General features: G+C 41.9%; 1 protein-coding gene across 1 annotated transcript in view; it reads left to right on the plus strand.

The window, feature by feature from the left end:
* Window positions 1-3,429: 3,429 nt before the first annotated feature.
* The window catches only part of cdin1 (CDAN1 interacting nuclease 1), an 84,633-nt gene continuing 64,011 nt past the window's right edge, over window positions 3,430-24,051 (plus strand). Inside the window, exons 1-5 of the mRNA XM_083633453.1 lie at window positions 3,430-3,468; window positions 3,744-3,866; window positions 19,327-19,372; window positions 20,467-20,531; window positions 21,396-21,456. Of these exons, the coding sequence (XP_083489579.1) occupies window positions 3,766-3,866; window positions 19,327-19,372; window positions 20,467-20,531; window positions 21,396-21,456 (273 nt within the window). The 5' untranslated portion in view covers window positions 3,430-3,468; window positions 3,744-3,765. The remainder of the gene's footprint in view (window positions 3,469-3,743; window positions 3,867-19,326; window positions 19,373-20,466; window positions 20,532-21,395; window positions 21,457-24,051) is intronic.

A 24,051-nucleotide genomic window follows, 5' to 3' on the forward strand; every position in this document is an offset into this window, starting at 1 on the left:
GCAGCCTCTCTCTCTGCATCCTTTCCTCCTATCCTCTCCATCGCCTCTCTAGTGCTGGCCAATATATCGATATTATATCCATATTGTGATATGAGGCTAGATATATTCTTATATTTTGGATATCGTAATACATGTATCATGTTTTGTCTTTTTCAGGTTTTAAAGGCTGCATTACAATAATTTAATGTTCTGAACTACTTATTCTCATTCTCTCATTCTCATACAGGACTGTTACAGTAGCTGTTCTATGGCAGTATTTGCCTTTACCCACTTAGTCATTAATGTCCACGTTACTGATGATTATTTATCAAAGCTCTCATTGTGTAAACATTTAGTAAAAGCACCAACAGTCATCCCTACAATATTGTCGCAATGTCGATATCAAGGTATTTGGTCAAGTAGGCCTACAGTGTTGTTTTAATATAAGTTATTGTGATCATTTCATGACTTCCAACTGAAAATGTAGCTCACTTTGTAGAAAAGACCGACATACTGTATACAGGTATATTGTGTATCGCCATTCAGCGTAATAATTTTTGGTCCATATGGGCCAGCCCTAGCCCTCTCTCCCCTTCAGCTATCATGACAGCCCACTGTGGCTCACAGCCATCAAAGATGCAGAGACACACGGACACAAACTGAGTCATGCAAGGGTGTGCGTCACGCACAACAAAACCCTCTAATCCCCTGCCTTTGGAGCATTACAGTACACTGCCTTCCCAACCCCTTCTCTGATTCTTATCCGTTTTATACCATCACATTACACTGATCCTTTTATACCTAATACACACCAAACCCCCTGATCCTCTGATACCTGATGGGTAAACTGCTCGTGCTGCCCCTGACCTCAGCCCTTTGTAGCAATCAGCCCAGACTTCCTCAGAGGCCCTGATCTTATCTGGCCATACCAATCCCAGTACACAGCTCCCTTTTGTAGGCACCACAGAGCGCCGAGCCCTTCTCGACCCGGGGACTGTGCCGCTGAACACAGCCCCAGACCTCAGCTCATCTCAGACATCATACTACACTGCCCAACTACAATGAGCTCTATTTTCTGATGCACCACAGGTCAGATAGTGCCCTTCTGCTCACAGATGCATTGTTCACCCACAATGGGAGAAAATAGTGAAGGTGTCAAAAAATGTATGATTTTTTTTTTATGGCCCTATATTTGATATTGTCTCGTCTTACAGATAATAATGTAAGTATTAAGCTAATTATTTTTGCTATACTGTGAAAATGTTCTAAATTGTGGAAAGAGTGGCTGATATAGTTTTGATGTGATCGGTAATAATAAAAACATGTATATCCTGCACACACAAAAAGTGAAACTCACCATAAAATGTCTTCAGGATCCTTCCGCATCTGTGTAGAGATAGAATGTTAAAGAGAAAATATATTAGGGCAGACTGAGGTTTAGCACTGCTCAGATAGCAATCACACCATATGAATATCTTTAAGATTATTTTGATCTATGCCTATGTGTCTTGCACAATGGCAAATAAAGAAATCTGAATCTGAATCTGAATCTCAGGGGATATTGTTGACAAATTAGCTCTTAAAGATGGGGCTATTTCACTCCAGAAAGAGCCACTCATACATTTCTGAAGAAAACAAACAAATAAATAAATAATTGAGCCTATTCATTATTAGATCAGCTTGCATTCGTACACAATTAATTACAGTATGACGCTGTATGAGTAATCTATGACATGGCTATTTTCACTGAAACATAAGTGCTTTTGAGTTGCAAGCTCAATATTACAACTATGGTTACAACTTTAGGCATATATCACACACTTATTATTTACTCAATAATACTCATTTTACAAAGCTTCAGCGTGTTTATACTGTACAGTATCATCAACCCAATCCCATTTAAGTGTTTCTGCCAGGGGCATTCAGAGTACTTTTACAAGGGAAAGAATATACCGGTATATAACAATCAATAATGTATTGCTGTAGTTAACTTTTTGCACTCTTAAGTCTCCATGAAAGCCATGAGATCCAGTCAGTGAAAAACAAACAAATAAATTAATAAATATAAATAATATCTAAAAAACAATGAATAAAAACAGATGGTTTCAATCAATACACTATATGGAAAGTAATCTTTGTAGAACGAGCAGTTAAGATGCTGGATTTTAAGATGCTCTGTTTCAAATTGGCCCTCCTGTTAGGGCTTGCGGGTCTTTGAACTGTCAAACTTTTAATTTCAAGTGAAATAGAAAAGGACAGCAGGGATTTGTGATAGTCTATTAACAGCATATAACAATGAACAAAACAGCCAGGCCAAAGACCCATTTCACAGCAATTGTTTCGAGGTGGTAAAGCAGGAATTAAAGCAGGTGTAACCAATACCATTAATGGTGGTTTCATCCCAATTAGGTGTTCCAGTGTCAGGGCCCTCATTAATGTTATTGGTTACACCTGCTTTACCACGTCAAAACGATTGCTGTGAAACGGGTCTAGACCTTTTCACAGCAACCGTTTTGAGGCGGTAAAGCAGGTGTAACCAATAACATTAATGAGGGTCCTGGCACTGGAAGTTCTGGAACACCTAAATGGAATGGTACCATCTTATCTAGACCTGGAAGTTCTGGAACACCTAAATGGAATGGTACCATCTTATCTAGACCTTTTCACACCAACCGTTTTGAGGCGGTAAAGCAGGAGTAACCAATAACATTAATGAGGGCCCCTGGCACTGGAGCACCTATGGAATGTAAGCATCATGGTATTGGTTACACCTGCTATACCACCTCAACACAGAGGTGGTACCCTACATTTCATGTTACTGCAGTAGGCTAGGCTACAACATGTGCGTGCACACTCCACCTGCAGTAGGCTACAGAACTATCATGGTCACAGCAAAAGTGCATCCCTAGATTTAGGCGTAGATATTTTGTTGCTGTTGCCTCAGTCCAAGGTAGTCTGCTCTCGTGGAAAAAAAGATGCTGTGAAAATATTGACACACCAACCCTTGTTAATGAGCAGTAACTTGAATATAGCCTAGTAGTTGTTGTTACTTTAAGTCATAATACGACGCACGCGTGTGCTCTCTCTCTTCCCTCTCTCTCGAACAAGATTTCCCCCAACCACACAGTTGATTTATTCCAGTGCATTTCCCCCTGTCGGGCTTGAGAGAAGCTGATGAGTGCTGAGGAAAAGACTGCGCCTATTCATTCCTAATACCTGCTTTTGTAGGCACCGCTTGCAGTCGATGAGAGAGGGAGAGAGGCAGCAGCAGGCAGAAATGCTTCGGGAGGGAGTGCAGTTGCAGTGCAGCATGTCTTTTCGTTAGTCCTCGCCCTCGTGCTTCCAAGTAACCAATCCACAGCCGCTATGCTCAGCTTCAGTGACGACGCGGCCAATCAGAGTACATCTCACACCAACGTCCCTGCTTCAACTTCCTAGCGGGAAGCTATCGGGAAACTGTACCAGGACCAGGGACAGCGAACATTTATGGTAAATAAACATATTTACTGGTTAATTTGTGAATCATATTTGACAGCTCCTTAAATAAAACAGCCATGGCTAAAATCCTACGTAGGTTAAACATCAAAGTTGGTGTAGTATTACGCCTAAAGTGTGTCACGCTAACCATAACAAAGCTAGGTTTGGCTAGCCATGCAGGTACAGCTGTTTTTGACAGCTGTCAATCAGCTGACACGTTGTTTACCTCTCAAAGCCTGACACAAGAGCATCAGTGCATCAACCTCTCCTTATTGGTAACTGTATAGATACACGGCTGATCGAAAGAAGATGAGACTGTCCCGAGCAGAATATAAAGAGATAGTGAGATGCATCGCACAGCTGAGACCTACGCGCCAGTGTATGAAGATGCTGAAGGAAAGATTTCCAAAGTAAGTAGTTACTCACTGGAATGTAAGTATTCATGTCATCGGAGTGAGGTTCGGTTGTACAGTATCTGTGAGCTTGGTTTTGCCTCTCTCTCTCTCTCTCTCTCTCTCTCTCTCTCTCTCTCTCTCTCTCTCGTTCTCTCTCTCTCTCTCTCTCTCTCTCTCTCTCTCTCTCTCTCTCTCTCTCTCTCTCTCTCTCTCTGTGCCACTGGGGGAGTAAAAATGTGACCAAGCGCCTGCATATGAATTGCCCATACATGTGCACTGTAAAGCAGTGTGAGGAATGACTGTACATAACAAGATGTGTTTAGAAAAGAAGCAAATAATATCTTCTTCCTGCTTCTACTTCAAGTTAAGGTCAACTCAGCTTCCCACTATAAGCATGATAGCGGAACGTGTCGGGCCAACTACTGTATAAGCATAGAAGAAACTGTGTTCCGTGTTGGGCCATATCCGGTCTGACACATTTCCGGTCTTTTTGTGACGCTTTTCATTTCAGCTAGTGTTATTCTTGTGGTCAACTTCCGGCCTGTTGACAGTGTTGTTGCTACGCAACGCTGGGGGACCCGTGGGTCGCTCGCCAATGAGTTGCACCAAACTCAATACAAAAACCTGTCAGTTTTACTGTTGTCTTGCTCGTCACTAAGTGTGCCCGACTGCTGTAACATAACTTTAGACAGGGTACCCCCGGGGTCAGTATTAAAAGTTGATTAATCAATTTATGGAAAATTAAGGCTATTAAAAAAGTCTTAAAAAGTCTTCAAGCTCATTTATACTCCATTTTCATACAAAAATAAATGCGTCCGTTTCAAACGGTGTAATCGGCACTGCCCACATACTTCCATGCGTCTTTCACATTGGTATCATGTTAAGAAATACTTTCACCAGTGGGCAGTAGAGTCAAATGCATGAGTGTGTGTGGTTTTGCTGCATTTGCGTATCCGTAAGCTTTCAGAGTATAATTAACGTAGAGTATAATTGGGCCTTTAATCGTCATTTGATGAGGTATTACATTTTGTAACTATTTCTTAATGTGAATACCGGTAGCCTATTTGTGTTAAATGGGCATATGATATGGGCACATATTGATCACAGACCCCTGAATTGAATTGAAATTGTATAACAGACTTTGTGTTATCAGCAAATATTGTATAGTTGTCCGAATAATCTATATAATATCGTATCGTGATGAAACTTGTGATTTACACCCCTATCGCTGATGTGACGAAAGTGGCGTTAAGATCTGACTTATATTGAAAAGGTCTTAAAAGGTATTGAATTTAATGTCAGGATTCCTGCACATACCTTAAACCTCTTATGAATCAGTGGGGTATTTTGTAATATTCGGATTAAAAACCAAAGCTCAGACCACGTCCGTGTCATTGATATACTTGTTTGTTTACTCATAGACTAGATAAACCCCCTGTATCTATCTGACCCCCGCTTCCAGCTGCATGACGTCAGGGCATCCGCAAGAATGGGATTAATTTCGACAGGTCTAAGAATCTACACGTCAAATCTCATATGAATTCATGGACATTTAAATGCCCAATTACTTTAGAAAAGTGACTTTGATGAGAGAAAGCCGTAGGATGCGGTTGGGCGACGTTCAACAATCGGCTTTCAATGCTTCAACTGCATTGTTTACGTTGGCATGAACTGGAGCCATGGGACAGCCTAGCGCGATGCTAAATGGCCGGCGATAGCATTCTTTGTCCGACTCAACAAATCTAAAGTAAATGATTGAAACGATATATGTAAGGAGTTATACAGTACTTGAGTTCTATACTTCAAACTAGTTGGAAACATTACATGTTCATTTATAACAGTAAAGTTGTCCCAATTATGACAATGGCAGCAAAAATGTCCGACTCAGGACACAGTAATGTTAGTTCGCTCAGATTTTTAAGCGGTGCAGCTGCTTCCATCTATCCGTTTTCGCCGAGATTTGAGCAGTTCACCGAGATTTGAGCAGTTCCCCGTGATTTGAGCAGTTCACAGAGATTTGAGTAGTGCACCAAGAGGTGAGCACAAAATTTACCCTAGGCCCCTCCCCCGGCCCCCGCCTCTACAAGGGAGCACAGTGGAGACAGACAGTGGCACGGCTCGGTGCAACACGCACACACACACACACACACACACACACACACACACACACACACACACATGCATGCACACACACGCATGCATGCACACACTGCCAGAGAGAGGGGACGACTAGTGGGAGAAGTATTGGGTTCGACCTGCGCAAACCTGCACCGCTTAGTTCAACACCTGGGTGTGATTTTATTTTGGTTTTTGATGAGCACAGTTATAACAATGTAATAGATATGTCCATGGTGCCAGAGTAAGCATTTTTTTTTTTTTTGCATGTTTGTAGCGGGGGCTTCCTATCCGGAGGAAACCCCAGGGGAGAACGGGGAGAACATGCAAACTCTGCACCGAAAGGCCCTTTTTGACAAGCCCACCTGGGCAGTAGGCAATGAGGACATGGGGATGGGGACCATTGGACACACAGCATCTCAGGCGGAAATCGAACCCAGGACCTTCTTGCTGTGAGGCAACAGCGCTACCTCTGTGCCACCGTGCCCTCATTAATAGCAACATTATTTAATCCCCTGCTCTTTGTTTTATTACCCATAATTAAATGTTAATTCTACTTAATTCACTCATCATAACCACTGAATAATGCCTTACAGTCTTTTGCAGGGGCTTCCATTCCAGCTTTGGCCACTGTTTGGCCATGCAGCTGCTGCACATTCAGAAATCGAAGAGAGGGGTTAATGGTTGTGTTTGCGTTTCTCCTTGACACTGAGGGCCCTCTCTTTATTGAATGTAACACGTGTAATCCCCCAAGGCCACCAGGACACCACGGCTGATCCTGTCGAGGTCACTTACAAAGTCGCATGCATTTGGAGCTTCCTACTTCCATTGTGTCCTAATCACCAATCTAGAAGAAGGTAGAAGGTCCCCAAAGGGGACACAGCCTACCTTGAGCTTGCCTTTGTTCTCACTGTCAGCATTTTACACAATCTGCCCTGCTTACAAAGTGCATCCAACATCCTGTATGTTTAGGCACCAACACTAATATAAGGACTCCTGCTCATGATTATTGTGAGATTCTTTCTCTTTTTGGTTTCCAAATCCAAACTTTAACCAACAGTCTAAATACCTTTTTTAGAGAGGTGGTGGTGGGTGTAATAATTAAAGGAAAACATTGGGCCGTTTTCATTCCAATAATTCTGCACGATCCTTCCCTCCCGGAGGTGCCGGCTCTTTTGTTTAGTCTTGCCGGTTATTGTTATTATTTCGTTCACCATAACCAATCTTGGGGAGGCCCCTGCTCTTTAAAATCCCTGAGTCTCGTCACTGGGCCTGACAGACAGGCACGGCAGCAGTGTTTTCACAGCCTGCGAAATTATTCTGGTTGTCCAATCAGCTGAGCTGGGCTCTGGAGGGTTAGTGATTGGACTGGCAGGAAATCAGGCTCTTAAGACATAACATATCGACTAGGCCATCCATCATCTCTTAGCATGCGCTCAGGCACGGCAGTCAACCGCGCCCCCCTCCCCACCCGACCCCCCTCCTGTCCCCTCGGACTGTGTGGGAGCCCTGCCACTGCGTAAATATTGGCCAGGCTTGGGCTGGCGGGGGGGTTGGAAGAGGGTGAGGGGTGGGCTGTGGACTGGCCTCCACCGAAGGAGTGGGCAGGAGATTGGGAGGGGATAACAGTCAGAGAGATACACAAGAAGACCGTTATCTTTGGATATCAAATCATTTCACAATACACTGGATGATTTCCAAATGATGCAAGTTATGTTATGTTGAGTAATCTGTAGATTCATATTATCTATAGTGTCCTGGTGAAGCTGTGCTGGTTCTTTGCAGGTAGTATTTATGACAATGAGGTAGAGGACACAGGCCTATTATTTTCGCATGTTATAATTATATTTTCCACTGTATTTCCTCTAATTGGCCAGTAGTCAATTAAAAGCCGATAATGGCCAGAGGCATGGTCGACCCGACACAAATAAAGGCCGGTCCCAAATACAGGCCCGGGGGGGGGGGGGTGACACAATGACACAATGTCTATGACATCATCAGTGATGTCATAAGATGATTTTGGTCGATAATGATGTCGGGCGAGTTAGAAATAAAGCGCTGTCTCTAATATAAGCCTGCATCCAATAAAGGCCCGGTACCCTCTGCAGTTGAGTAAATAAAGACCCCGGCCAATATTAGGGGAAACACGGTACATAGCCCCCCCTCCCCACATTGGGCCGACTAACTTAGTCTGGGAATGTTGCCTAGGTCATAAATGGAAATGTATGCCGATAATATTTATTTGGAATTAATGGAGATAGATGGTGGCCATGAGTGGTGGAGAGTGGCCAGTATCATCAAGCCTCTGAAAGCTTTTCTGACTACAAAAGCATTTCATAATCATTGCTTTTGATTGGTGACTCAAAGGGAGGAAAATCCTAACTTTGAACCAAATGATTGTGATAGGCCATTTCAAGGTAATTTTCACGGAAGGTCTGTCAGTCTTTCTGCTGTGCTATGAGTATGGGTAGTGGGAGGAGAGAGGGAGGGTCACACAGACAGATAGAAAGAGTCAGAGAGATGTGCAGTCCCTCATCTGTAACGCCTGCATAACACAGATGTTGGGAGTCATCTGTCAGCCTGGCCTCTCTTGCCGGGCCCGGGCTGCTCTGAGGGGAAAACAATTGGACACGGTGCTGTCACTTTTTACCCCCTCTCACAATGGAGGGACATGCAAATATCAACCCCCATTCTTGCCCCCTCTTCCTTGCCCTCCTCTCAGCCAGCCCTGATGTCCTGCCTAGTGTTTGGGCCACGACCAGCCTCTACAATGAGAGCCAGGCAGGCAGCACGGGGGCGGGAGGGCTCATCGCAGGCCGGCGCGGGGGAAAATGTGACATCAGTCCCATCAGACCTTTCTCTCGCCACGTATTAGAATTGGAAATGATGGGCTGCTCTCAGAGGCCTTGCCTGACTTCCCTCGGGTCCAGAAGGGACCCCGGTCCTTCCACCCTTTTTGTCCCCAGAGAGAGTCTGTAAGGAGGGCGAGAAAAAGAGGGAGGGGATGTGAGAGTCCTCTGTGCTATATTATGAATGAATTTGGACATAATGATTACTCCCCTCTTTAAAATACCATTCATATGGCTTTACTCCCCTCTTTAAAATACCATTCATATGGCTTTCACACATTTCACACAAGTGTTTGTGGGTGTGCAGATTCAGAACGAGGCAGATGCCTCTTTTTTGTTGTTGAAAAATGCTTAAAAAGAAAAGTGTGAAGTCCTCCCCATCACAGTCAATCTCTCTCTCTCTCTCTCTCCCTCTCTCTCTCTCTCTCACACACACACACACACACAGCTCCCTGGTGAGGAGTCCCTGAACGTTTTCCGAATCGGGCCCTAATGTGCCGTTTTCATCAGCAGTGAGGCGGGCTGCAATATGGTGCTGTGGCTCGCTCAGGGAATATGAATGTTGATTAAGCATGCCTTCAGCCTTTTGAAATTCTGAAGAAGTGTCAGAATAATGGATGTTGAGCAAATGTCAAGCATTTGTTAATTTCTCTGTTATTTGGGGTTTATCTAGCATGATCTTGGGGAGGAAAGGAAAGCAGAGGCCAGGGTTGTTGTGGCATGTGCCATTGATATGGTGATTTCTTGGCTACAGACACTTTGTTTTTGATGGTAATATCCAGGCTCAGGAGGAAGCTTAGGGACTTGCTCATTGATTATTTATTGTGGCTATGGTGTTTATCTCTCTATTACATGCTGGTTAAACCTAAGGATTTGGTAATAGGCTTGATGCATTAAATATACATCCTCTTTACGGATTTATTTTTACTTTACAGTTACAGTTCATTCAAGGAATCACCTAAAAACTAAAAGTTGACTGATCATATTTCTGTTTTTAGGAGTCATCAACAAAACTTGTATATTTATGCACAAAAAAATAATATATATATATACTGTATATATATTATTTTCTATCGGCGTAGTATGGTTTACAGTACATGGTTACTTGCAGTTTTGGGTGTTGTAATTTAGTTATGTTCACACTTGAACATAAATAAAAAATAAAACATCAGGGGCCGGTTCCACCGATCACATTGAATTAAGATTTTCCTTAAAGTCCGAGGTAATTATTATCTGACGACTCACCCAGTGTTCTCCGCAGCGATTTGGAGCGTCGTAGGCGTTGTGATCGAAATAGTACTCCAAGCCAGTCCTTGAATGCGCTCCGTCGGGGCCACATGGCAGCGTGCTCTTCCTCCATGTAAATAGACAGTTTTCTTCCTGTTTTCGACCCATATCGTCATTATATATATATAAAGAAACATCAGACTGCCAATCTCGACCAGGCTATTTCCAGCGGTATTTACAGGGATCCCATTTCCTCCTGTCGGGTCAGTATCCCCAACTCTCGTCAAGTCCCGCGAGACTTTCCTGCCGGCTCGCCTGTGGACTGACTTGACGAGAGGGAGGAAGAGCACGCTGCCATGTGGCCCCGACGGAGCGCATTCAAGGACTGGCTTGGAGTACTATTTCGATCACAACAACGGCTACGACGGTCCAAATCGCTGCGGAGAACACTGGGTGAGTCGTCAGATAATAATTAATGTGAGGAGAGGGATCCAGGTTAAAAAAAAACAAAATTCTCCTTTAAGGGTCCCTTAAAATAAAAGTGGTTGTGCAAAACACTCTCCTTAAGGTTTCCTTAAAATGCCCATAGAAGACTTAAGGTTGTTTTGCACAACCAATTTTATTTGAAGAAAACTTTAACTCTGACTTTAACTCATTGAGTGCCAAGGACGAGTATGTTCGTCAATTCAAATACTAACGTAGAGTGCCAAGGACGAGTATGTTCGTCAATTGCGTTTTTTGACGGTGGGGCGTGGATCAAAGCCTCTTACATCTCCTATAAAAATATGGGAGCTATTGAATGTGTATAACCTATTTTACAGACCCATTAGGTGGTGACAGTGCTCTCCAGATTAGAGAAAGGTCAGGAAAACAGCAGGAAAAAGCCCCGTGAGGAAAGAGAAACCGCTCATGCTGCAGCCAGAGCCATATAGATTGCTCTGGCTGGAGTTAACGTTGGCTGCGAACAGCAGTCAATCCGCGCCCACAACTGAGCCTCTCTGTCTCTGCTGTATAGTTTCTCCACACGATTAGCCGCCAGAAAAGCAGCACCCGACGCCGAAGGGCCAAACCATTCTCAGCAGTCCGGTTTGGCTTTTCCGTGTCGCGCTGGGAGCCGGCGCACAAAAACGGAGCACTCCGAAAATAGACCTGGGTGCGTGAGGCTGTGTGTTAGTGTGGGGAGGAGTTTGCAGCTGAGAGGGGGAGAGGGGGGTGGGGCACGCAGGGCACCACACAACTACACCACGTCACTACATCAGAAAATATTAGCTTCAGACTCAGTGAATGTGCTTGAAATGCTTAATTTCACAAAAGGCTGAATAACTCAGCTTCTAATTTGAAACGCCTGTTTTTGCTTAAAACAACCTATCTTCTCCGGCTCATAACTAAAGAACGGAAAATGGTATCAATAAACTTTTTTTTGCTGATGATACAATAGACTCTCCTCGTTCTTTGTGCGTTCTCCAAAAGTGGCTGGCACTCAATGAGTTAAGGAACATCGTAACTCAAGGTGTTTTGTGCAACCAGCAGCCCCTGGGATTTAGCGAACACCTGAAATCCCTTTAACTTCTTTGCAAACTACCCCTAAACAACCTTAAATCACCTAGTACCACTACCATCACCTTGTGGTCATGGATCGATGTTCCAATCAATTGTGCTTTTGGTGTAAAAGCTTACTTGGATAGTCCAATTAAAATGTTGGAAAAACAGAATTAATTAGTTCATTCATCAAACCACTTACAGTACATGTAGCATGGTGGCCCACTTACCTGAAAATTTACATTCACTATACATATCGGTTACATGCATACAAATTAAGCTTTCAGTACTTTTTTCTGTTCAAGTACAGTAGTACAAAAGATTGCCCACATAAAAGGTAAACAAGTGCAGTTGTTTAGGGGGGGCTCTAAAGACAAATGCAAACTTTCTTGATACATATATAATCATAAACAGTGTTGCTACTAAATGTCCCAATTGTAGCATTTGTAGATGTAGCAGTAATTTCCATTTTCCATAGAATAGGTCAAACTGCTGTGTTGTGGCTGTTTTGAAGGTAGAGTTCCATGACTGTTGTGTAGCCTGGAAGTGGCAGTGACATTACCCAGAGAGTGAGCCTGTGCAGAGAGCGTGAGGGCAGCCTCCAGTGCACGGCCTCACACTCCTGGCTAGCCATATAGAACAAAACACAAACTGGCAGTTGGGGCTTATATGGGTCCAACCCTCGGAGGCTGAGAAGCTGGCAGACTAATTCCACAGCTTTATGTGGGTAGATGAACACTGGAAGGATGAAGGGATGGATGGGTGTGGGCTAAGCGGAGAGAGGAGGAGAGAGCTGGAGGAAGACGGGAGGAGTGAGGCTGTGCTGAGTTTACAACTTTGTGTCAGGCTAAGGAGTTCATGAATAATAGATGTAATCAATTAGTTGATTAGGAAACACGGGATGATCTGCTTCCTCTTCATATCGTGGGGACGTTGTCCGAGCACACTCTGTAGATTGTAAGGCCTTTTCGCCTCATTGGGCTAAAAACACTGAGGTAAGCAGCCCCTTGCTAAAGTCGGGTGTGGTTTAAAGTGATTATAAGGGACAGCGCATCAGGCACACTGCATAATCTCCAAGGTTCAAAACACAGGATGAGGTGTAAATATTAGTAAAGGAAAATAAAGTGACTCTGAAATATGGGCTATTCTGAATAAAAACAAGGTATTACTGTAAGTGCTATAGGGCCGGGTAATATATCAATATTATATCGATATTGTGATATGATGAGACTAGATATCAGCTTAGATTTTGGATATCGTTATATTGTGATATGGCATAAGTGTAATCTTTTCCTGGTTTTAAAGGCTGCATTAAATTGATGTAACTTTCTGCACTTACCAGATTCTTCTAACTGTTGTATTATTTGCCTTTACCCACTTAGTCATTATATCCACACATTACACTATCAAAAATATCATTGTGTAAATACACACACACACACACACACACACACACACACACACATACATACACACACACACACACACACACACAGAGGGAAATGTACAGGACGGTCTACAGTAGGGGTGTCAAAAATAATCGATTATAAGATGCATCGCGATGCGGACGTGCACGATTCTGCATCGATTCACAAATGTCAAAAATCGATTATTATTATTATTATTTATTTATTTATTTTTATAATAAAATAAAATGGAAGTACATGCAGTTGTTTATTTTAATTATGGATCATAATACAATGCAATTCCAAATGCACTTTTATTTTAAAAGTAGCCACACAGTGAGAAAAAAGAAAGTGAGAAAAAATAAATCATGTATTGCGGAAAAATTGATGCATCGATTTAAGATGCATCGATAATCGGAATCGAATCGAATCGTAGCCCTCTGAATCGTAATCGAATCGTGAGGCCAGTGAAGATACACAGCCCTAGTCTACTACAGTACCACAGTTCAACTGGGCAGCTATGGCGGAGTCTCTTGCCCCAGGTTCTTTTTGCATACTGAGATCAATTGCAAAAGAAGAATGAACCAAATTGCCCAGAATGGTACAAGTGCTGTATCCGTGCTTGAGGGAGTAGGCAGTTGGTCAGTGTAATGTGTTTTCTTGCCAGACCAGAGGACGCTTGCCACTTGACGGATAGCATGGACCTCATTTTCAATTTTCCACGAGAATTTGCAGAAACGGCAATGATAGTAATTATGCTAAAACAATAGCAACGCGCCGTAATCGCTCTTAACACATTTTGTCACAGATGGCGTCATGGAGATCGCTACCTTTCAGGAGGAATCACAATTAGGGTGGTGACTGTGGTATCAGTCCCACACTTTTTGCCACCATTATATAACGTTCCTGACATCTAGGGACACCTCTGAAGTAGGGATCTGACGATAACCGGTTTTAATGATAACCGTGATGAAATTCCTTATGATAACCGTACCGTTTCAAATTTTCATTATCATCAAAACCGTGGTACCGTGATTACCATGGTACCGTCATTACAGTGCTACATCGTAAATACTGTCCATCATCAACCAAAGTTGGCAACAGTCTCCCAGATGCAAACGCGCAGCCTTGGAGAAATGATTTCAGTGAGTGTAGCAATCCTTTTTGGGTCTGAGTTTTCAATATAAAACGTTGTAAAATGATTTCAGTGAGTCTCTCAGTACTTTTTGGACATTGTCAGCAATTTTCTACGAATACCGTGATAATACGATAACCGTGATAATTTTGGTCATGATAATCGTGATGTGAAATTTTCATACCGTTACATCTCTACTCTGAAGACACAGATTTTAAAGATTGTAATAAAGTGAGTGTGTGGGGAAGGGGGGTGTAGGGTAATATTTGTCTTCTATTAGGACAAGTGTAGGCAGTGAGATGCCCTGTTGTGCTTCTGCTAAAGCCATTTCTGTCCACGTTCCCCGCAGGCTGGTAGGTCGTCTCTGGCCTCAAAGAGAGTAGGGGGAGGGACTCAGTATCCTTCTGTGAAGTATAATATACTTTGAGTTAGACTTCGGAGAATCCTTCTGCAATTATAGAGAGACTGGGAAAATATTTGATAGGTTATGTCCATACTTATGTTGCTTCATTGGTCGCCACCTGGACATAATAACAATAACAACAACAGTTATAACAACAACAATAATAATAATTAGAATAACTAAAGTGCTTACTTGTAACTAGATTAAATGCCATACTCATACATATTAAAATGATCATTATTAAACGAGTGGTAGTACAGTACGATTATAACAGCCGCAACAGCAATGATAATCGTAACATAATAATGGTATTTAATGGCAAGTAGGCGCTTGAGTTCTGCAGAAAAACAAGTAAAAACAACTTGAACTGTAAACACGTGTGCTCATTGTGCAAGTATTTGTTTGAAGCTGCATGACTCTGAGATGTGTGTTTGTTTCTATGTGTTGTCAAAATATATTACATTTATACATTAAGGCCTAAACATCCCCCCCAACCTGCATTTGTCTTGCTGCTGATGACGGTAGGCTTAGCTGAGAAACAGATGTTAGCATTTTGCCTATCAGCATGTGTAATTAGATACATTTGCATATGCAGAATATTTAACCAAACCACATTCAACTATTCTTCTCGATATAAAATCCTGATTTATAGGGAAGGAAATGCATTATAATAGTTTTGTGACAATATTTTTGCTTTCATATGTCTCAGTTAAGAGTCCTAAGGTGAACTGTTCTGTGACAGCATGAGCCACTAATATGAAGAAAGATGAGTGAGGTATTAAAAGTGCACAATATCGCCTCACATTTTGTAAGACTCATTTATTTCATCCATATATTTCCTCTCTCAAAATAGCTCCATTGCCATTATTAAAAATATGTGCCATGCCTCAATTAGCTATTTCCATGCCCTGAAGAGTCGCACCATGCACCACTCTCTGCATGCAGATCCACCAAATGCTAAGTACTGTCGCAGCATATGATACCAATGCCATTAGCCAGGTGGCTTTCATTACCTAAATTACTGCTATCGTTTATAATTAATTATTTGTAAATAGGAAGATTCTGAATATAATTGATTGCTTGAAGATCTCCCCTCCGCTATTAATTAGCTTGACAGAACAAAAAAAATGGTAGTCTGTATTTTCATTGCTGTTTTCCCCCGAATGCTTCAGACATTGAAACACTCTGGCTAAACTGAGGAGACCAGAAGGCGATGCAACACTCAAACATGACTTTATCAGATTCATAACCAATGGACAGGCTAGCTTAATAAAGCCTAAAGCACTGACCAGACAGGCGTACCAGCTCACTGACAAAGTGAAAGTGGCTAATTGTTTGAATCTAATCTTCTGCTTTACTATTTTGGGTGCCAGTGCATATTAATGCTCTGTCTTATGTTGTAGGGAAGGGTAATTAGGTTGAGAGTGAATGATTCCCTAACCGCTCCTCTGTCTCCCAACCTTCTGTTTCCCCATGTTCTAAATTATATCCAAGAGGGAGAGATTTCCCCCCTCACACAGAGGTCAATGTAGGGATGTGCTGCAGTGTCATTGACTCGTTTCTAAATGAATTTACAGTCATATTCACCATTTGCTTTTGTAAATAAGTGCTATTTTCAGTCATACTGAGCTGAAAACAAACTGATCATAAACTAATCTCATATTCATATTATGAAATGCAATTCTATCAAGTAAGCCTTCCAAATGTTTATTATATATAAAAAAATACAACCCTCGATTGCATGTCTGTATAAACTAAAGACATGGATTGATTAGCTCAATCATTTATCTAGGCATATTACTAAGGCATTACAGTAAATAATGAAGCTTTATCTGTGTATTTACAGATAGTCTTCAATTAGGGGCCAGCAGGTCTTCCCAGGCTCTGTCATAAACAAGGGATTATTATTATGCCTCTATTCGGGCAAAGAATTGATTTAATCTAATAATTACCTTCATCAAATGGGATTTTGCTTTTCCTTATGTTTGATCTGTTTTGGTTTTGTGATCCATTTTGACCTCTTCACCATCTGAAAGCTGTGGAAATATAATAAAGGGGGAACACATGGGTACAAGATTTATTAAGACTGAGTAGCATTCAAGGTGAAAATCCAAAATCAGTTTCTCTCATAACATGTCGTCGATATTGAAATTGTGATGAACATTACTCTTTAATTACTTCAGGATATCTGCTAGGAAACTTGTGATGTTTTTCTACCTTAACCATGTTAACAACCTAGTTGTGAATCTTGCTACTAGTACTTTCACATTCTGCCATAGCATAGCATAGCATAATACAAAGTTCCATACAGGGAGTGATCCTTCTCTTCACAGCATGTTTACAAATCTGAATGAGCTTAAGGCTCAAAAAAGGAATTGTGTCAGGTTGAGCTCAATTGAGGAATATATTGAAGTGCTTTTGCATTGGTTTATTTTTGTCATCACATGCACGTTTTTAAAATCCTTGTATTATGAAGCAGGAAGGTGGCATTGGTTTATTTATTTTTATTTATCTCTGAGAGTCTTTAAAATCCTTGTATTATGAAGCAAGAAGGCAAATGCATTGGAAATGTAATGCTACTGTTCAGCAGGCAAGAAGATCAAATCTCCATTGTAAGATTGCGCTTGGCTCCATATTTTAGCATGAATTGAGCATACTGAGCCCAGGAGAGCACAGGTTGGATATACATTCATGTAAAGCCTGCAGTAACTTACTATTAATGTCTGTTAAATGGAAAAAGGGACATTATACAATATGGGCACAGTGTAAAACTTGACAGACTATAAAACCCGGACAACCTTTGGTTTGGATCCAGTTAGCTGCACTCATCTCTTCATTACTCTCAGCTTTTATCTTCTTCAAATCTCACAATATTTGGCCCTGTAGTTGTTATACCTGTTTTAGTACTCCATTGTTTTTGCTCAAGCTTTGCTGTCCGCTGGCAAAATGTAGACTGAGGTGAGAAAGAAAAACAAAAGTCCCTAAAATTCTTACTGTTTGAAACAGATATGTTTTCCCAGATATTAAGAGCAGTTTATGTCCCTTTAAACTTAACAGGGTATAGATTTAGCAATTAGGCAGTAATCATGCTCATTATAGAGAGTAATCCATTTAAAACCTAACAGATGTCTGTTCCAACAGGGGGATGGTGATGGTCCCACGCCAACAATAAGCCTGTAATGTTGTTGAAATGCTCAGGTGCAAGGTTGAAGTGGGAAAGAATATTTTTTTCTCCCTTAAGTGTCCACATGTTGACAGTTGACCATTTAATGGCCCACTTAATTGCAGTGGCCCCTTGCTTCGTCCCAACGCATCATTGTAAATTAATGCTGAGGTGGCGGACCTGGCGGTGTTTTTGTTTTTCCCAGACTTTTTCTTCAAACATGTTTTGGCTTCTCTTCTCTGCTAACTTCACTGAAGCCTTGGTGGTTGATGGGACTCATCCACCGTATGATGGGTCAAACCCCAGAGACTTTGAATTGTTGCGCATTAGCTGTTCCGTAGCCAGAGCAGTAAAACTGTTTACAACTGACATCTGGAGAAGCTAGCATGGCGGCTTTGGTGGGGTTAAGTCATTCTAAACTGCTCAACTATTCCAGTGGTTGAAATGCTTTTATTAAGATATGGTCTAAGACTGAGGCCCTAGACAGAAATCAATGCTTTAGATTCTTTGGGCTTTGTTTCTATGTCACAGGTTTATTTCATGGTTCATAGTGATTGATGTGGAAGGCCTATATGCACTCAATATTTCAATGCAGATAGGAAGCTCTGGCTTCTAGTCACTATTTACATTCCATTCTCAGGTGACTTGTAAAAAAAAGTCCATTAAATTTAACAATCAAATGTACTGAGAGCAGTATATGGAGACACAAAACCACTGGAGACCATCGCAGAGCGCTGTGTGTGTATTTGTGTGTGCATTGCTGTGTTTTTGTTGATATGTAGGGTGGAGGTATGTACCATCCAATTAGAATAAAACCTGTCACTGCTTTAAATATTTTCAATTCAAAGCATGCGGTGGGGGTTGGGGATGGGGCATCAGAGGGGCTGTGAATCCCTGTCGGCGCTGCCTGTTCTCCAGGTTTGCCTCTCTGCCAGGTGTTTGACATTGACTGGAGCTGGAGATGAATGTAGCTTATGGCAACCCATGGAATTGACCGACTCTTGGGAGTCCCAGCTTCCTGCAGTGAAAGTTTCCATTTTCAAAGCCCTTCAGTTGCAGTGGGAGGGCTCCAGAATGTCCCATATGCCAGCAATGACAGGGAGGCAGGAAAACTTTCTCCTATCCCTGTACCCCCCACCACACACCACCACTCACTACACAAACAAATACACACGCACATATTGTTCAGTCCCCTTTGCAGGGAGATATCTCCCAAAAGAGGGCTCCCTCATTGCTAACAAACTGCATTCCAATGCTATGAGTATATTGTGATGAGTATCACTGCCTTTTGTGCCGTTTTACAATTAAAAACAACAATGCTAGACTACTCCACTCTTGCTGGAGAGAGGGGGTGAAAAGAAGATGGTATGTAGGATTGAGAGAAAGGAGGGAAAAAAGAATGCTATATTTTCTCATCTCATACCACACACACCATCTCTCCCCCTTCCTCCCACCCCCAGACCATCGCGGCAGGATTCCTTTGTCGGAGGTGTTCATCTGGAACAACTTTGCCACACTTGTTTTCGTGTTCTTTTAGATTACAGGGCAGCCGGGCCCGGCTTTGAAGCTCCCCCTCTTCCTTTGTCTCTGTGCAATGCACTCTGGTAATTAACTTTGTCCTTCTTTTATTTGTTCCAGTCACTCGCAGTCCACTCTTCTGAGCATCTTCTCCCTGGAGTACCAGGTTAGAAGTTTTCTTCCTTTGTGAGCCCTGACAGGTGCCTAATTGAATGATGAATGTCCCTTTATTTCTTTGTAATTGAACTGCCAGCTCTCTGATTGGTTTGGAGGATCCCCCCTGCCCCCCCCCCCAACACAACCCCTTTGCTTCGCACCCCCCCCCCCAACGTTCACGTTGAGGGCCCTTGCCTGCCTGAGCCTCGGTGGATGTCTGCCAAGCCTTCCCATCCATCTGTCTAATAACATCTAGCCCCTGCTTATTTGGTGGACCTGTAATAAATTATGCTAAACCATTATTATTCTGACAATAATAATTTCCCCGTGTAGTGCGGCTGCGTGTGCTAAATGTTTGCTGACTCGCACTGTCACTGCTGCTTTCCACGGCTGACAGCCGATGATGATAAATGGCCGCTGCCGCCAGTGGCAGAAGGCAGCACAGGCACAAAATGGAGTCATTTATCATCCCCTTGACAGGTGTCACTCACGCCGCCCGTCTCGCTGGAATTACATTTTTTTGTGTGTAGTAGTTTTTAAATAAGTTGTTTTTTAACCAATGCTCTTCCCTTTATCCCCCCCTGTCCTCGTCCTCCCCTCTCGGTGACGATGGCAATTGAATTGCATGGAAATGTCAGGGTGTGGGACGTGGAATGGGGTCATTGTTTGATGGGAAAAAGGGGAAATGAATACAAGGTTTGAGTGTGTGTGTGACTGTGTGTGTGTGTGTGTGTGTGTGTGTGTGTGTGTGTGTGTGGGGAGGGGGGGTTGAACAAGGTTGCATTGGCACACTTTGACCCGAGCAAACTTATTGAAATGAAATGACTGTGACCTGGGCTCTCTTGTGCCTGTTCATATACAATAGAGCTGACAAAGCCTGCGCCCAACAACTCTTTTTATTCATTTTTATTCATCTGTACAGGCGAGTTTTATTTTTTTGCCTTCTCGGGTCACACACCATTAGGTATTATTATTAATATTATTATTATTATTAGCAGTAATAGTAGTAGTAGTAGTAGTTTTAGTATTATATGTTAAGATTGTTACTGTTAAGATATTACAATCACTAATACTCTCTATATATACTATACTTCTTTGTAACAGAAAAGAACAAAAAGGACAATCTCAAGACACCATACACCAGATGTTATTGAAAGCCACTACCAAAGGTACTGTATCATTGCATTACTGTTCTCTCTTTCTCTCCTCTCTGTCTCCCTCTCTCTCACACGCTATCTATCTTTTTCTCATCTCTCTCACTCTTTCATCTCTGTCCCACTCTCATTTACTCTCTGTCTCTCCCTTTCTCTGTCTTGAGGAAAGGGACCTGCTAAAGTCACGCGATAGTAAGTGGACAGGATCTGCGAGTTTGTGGGCCACCATGACAGATGTAATCTCCTCCAAACAAATCACCACCCTCAGGATTCATTCCAGACCTCCACTTGCACCTGCTAAGCTTTCACAAAGCTACGGCTCTGTTCTCCACGTCAGAATGGAAGCTACAACAAAAAATAACCAGCAGTTGGACATTTGCCTTACATAGGCTTATGATGGGCTGATTATCTGTAATTCAATGGAAACGAATAAATAAGAAAAACAGGCTGTAAGGGGGAAATCTTCTTTGCATATTACAATTTGCCTTTATCTAGCTTATTAAGTCATTGTTGTGGAGAAAATGAGGCTGGGTAATTCACTTCTAATCCACTTAGGACAACAAACCTCAGAGATGATCTGGGTAAGATCTGAGGGGAGCTGCAGTCGTAGCTGGCGAGGGAAAAAGCCTTTTTGGGCGGCGGGGGTTAACTAACTATCATATGCTTGTCTGGCTTCAAGGAAATTTGAAGCCCTCCAAGCAGTGCTGTTTTAACCGCACAGAGCACAGAGCCTGCCATATGCCACCTAGGGCAAAGTCATCAGGGACATTAGCATGTCTTGGCTAGCCTGGTCTAGTCCCTCTCCCCTTCTGTCTGCCTTTGTGGGCCATGTTTTTCTGCTTTTTTTCACTGCTGTTGTTGTTCTTTGTTGTAATGAAGGTATCTGAGTGAAGCCAAGGCACGTCCCACCGCTCCTGTCCTGCTGGAGTTGGCCAATGAGGTAATGGCGTAACCTATTTTCCCCCCTTTTTTTCTTCTCTTTTTAAACATTTCTTCACCATCAGTGCTGACATTGGTTCTTAGTGTATTTGGGTGTTAAAATACATAACACATGGGATGTATAGACGGTTTTAACTTGACAACAAAAACATTCTAAATTGAACCCCCGCTCACTTCCTGTTGCAGTGTTTGCTATGGACATAAAAGAAAAAAAACATTCAAGTGCAGGACTGACCATTCCGTGAAAACCGTCTATACAGCTGAGCAGCGAAAACAAAAGTAACGATGTCGAGTGAATATTTCTGCAGTTTGCCGAATGCTGAGAAAAAGGAAGTGCTGTGGGGTTGCGCTCTGGTGAAAACCGTCTATAGATAGGTAGATAGGTAGATAGATAGAATGGTAGATAGACAAAACAACCTAAATTCACCTTGCAAAGTTTGGCAGCAGTTTCAGTTTTTCTGTCCTTGTCTGTTAGTGATTATCAAAATTGGTAAAATGGTCTGCTCTATTATCAATTATTTAATGTAATTAGCTCTTACCTCCATTAAGCAGATGTGAAAATACTTTGGTGTTTTATTATGTAATTTTCCAAATTGGCGTTCAAACAGTTGCTGCAAACTGCGGACAGGTGAGGGCAGGGTCAGCGGTTAACTCCTCTTCTTCATCACAGTCGTTTGCTTCACTAACTTAGCTTGGGTTTTGTACTCGTGTTGATGTAGTAACAACACTTGCTCTATTATGTATTAATACATGACTTCTATATTTGAAAAATAATAAATAAATAGTTAGATCTATGTTAGCCAGTGGTACCTCGTGAAATCTCAAATAGAGCATAGTGGGGGTTTGTGTAATTATTAGAAAATAGCCTGGTGTTCTAGGCACTTAATTGTTACCCTTGACCAGGTTTCTGCATATTACATTAATAAGAATTAATATGCTCAGTGACAGCTACTGTCTCATACAGTACATGTTGCAGCTAGTCAGTAAATTAACATTATCATTAGGTTAGTCTCCAATGTTAAACAGAGATACATTCACATACTATTCCTATCAATGTCATTTAATTAAGGGGACTGGATTACTCTTGTATTCACATTATGGTTAATCGATATCATTTCCTTTTAGATTACCATATTATTTTCATACTACATGTTAGCCTTCTTTGTAAAGTCAGATACTGAAATCTGCGTCTTCTATTTTGTTTGTGTCATTTGAGTACATTGTTAGTCTTGCGGTATCCTCTTATTTGAATTGTTTGAATGGGCTGTGTAACCTTTTAAAAACATCTAAATGCTGATTTAAATTTTTATTGCTGCTTATAGCAGGCAATGAGATTTTAGGCTTTCTAAATCTCAAATCAGAATAGTTCACATGCATCAGTGGCACCTCAAAGCTAACTGCCATTATTCATTCTCCATTTAATTGACACATGATTTTTTTTTCTTTTTCCAAAGGATTAAATTCAGCTCAGAGATAACTGTCTATGAACCATTTAACTGTCATTTTAATATGCTACTTAACATTTAAACCAAGCACTCATGGTCTCCCAGACAGCTAATTGATGTAGTTTCATCCCTTTATGAGACAATATATCTCCAACAGAGGGAAATGATTAACAATGATGAAAACTATTCATGGATTTTTACCCCCAGAAGTCTTCCATGAATATGGATTCTAAACTATGAAGTGGCTGTGTTTTTTTTGTATGCTTTATATTGCGTTTCATGTAAAGGTCAGTTAAACATACAGGCTTTTAGGCCAGAGGCGGTTAGGCCGTGTGTGACACCAGCTAGCATTGGGGGCTAATAAAACCAAGAGCACAAGAGCAGAGTTTTCTCTGAACACTAATTATTTTCTGCAGGCATTCAAGGGCCTGTGAATCTTAGTCACATGTTAAACTCATGAAGTGCTGCAATCTGACTTGAGAATGGAGATGGACTCATGATTAATATGAAAATTAGGGAGATGCAAGTACCTGAACTAATCAGGTGGTCCTTATTCAGGCTGGGCCAGCGTTGATAATGTCGCCATTTTTCATGTGTCAGCCGTGATGCGGGTTACCAGGAACCTGACGCTCTCTCGTTATCCAGAGGTGTGAATGGAGTGGGGCAATAAGTAGAGAGAGGAAGGGATTGAGAAGACAGAAGAAAGGCAGATCAAATGAGGAGGGTTGGACAGTAGGGAGAGCAAAGAGAGCTAGCTGCAGGCTACATATGCAAAGTCTGAAATGCTATCTCAGATGTCTTTTAATGAAGATATAGATTCTCTGCTCACCCCTTAATTATTATAGACATGTTTGGTCTTTTCTACAAACTGCCTTCTTCATGCAATATTGTGGAGAGATGTTAACAAATACTACCCCTGGTAAAAAGACATTGTTTAGACAGAAACCTCTCTGCTCCCAGTGTTACCAGGATGCATCACAGACGAGATGAAACACTCCAATCTCACTACAGGCTGAGGGTAAATTCACTTTTGGTCCCTAATTATGCTAACAAGAGAAAATATGTTCTCTGACTGCAAGAATGCTGCGTTTCATAACAAAGTCTGCCAGCCATGTTTTAATTCCTTCCACACTGAAGAGGCTATGGAGTTT

Source organism: Poromitra crassiceps (assembly GCF_964638095.1).
Source record: "Poromitra crassiceps genome assembly, chromosome: 3".
Classification (NCBI taxonomy): Eukaryota; Metazoa; Chordata; class Actinopteri; order Beryciformes; family Melamphaidae; genus Poromitra; species Poromitra crassiceps.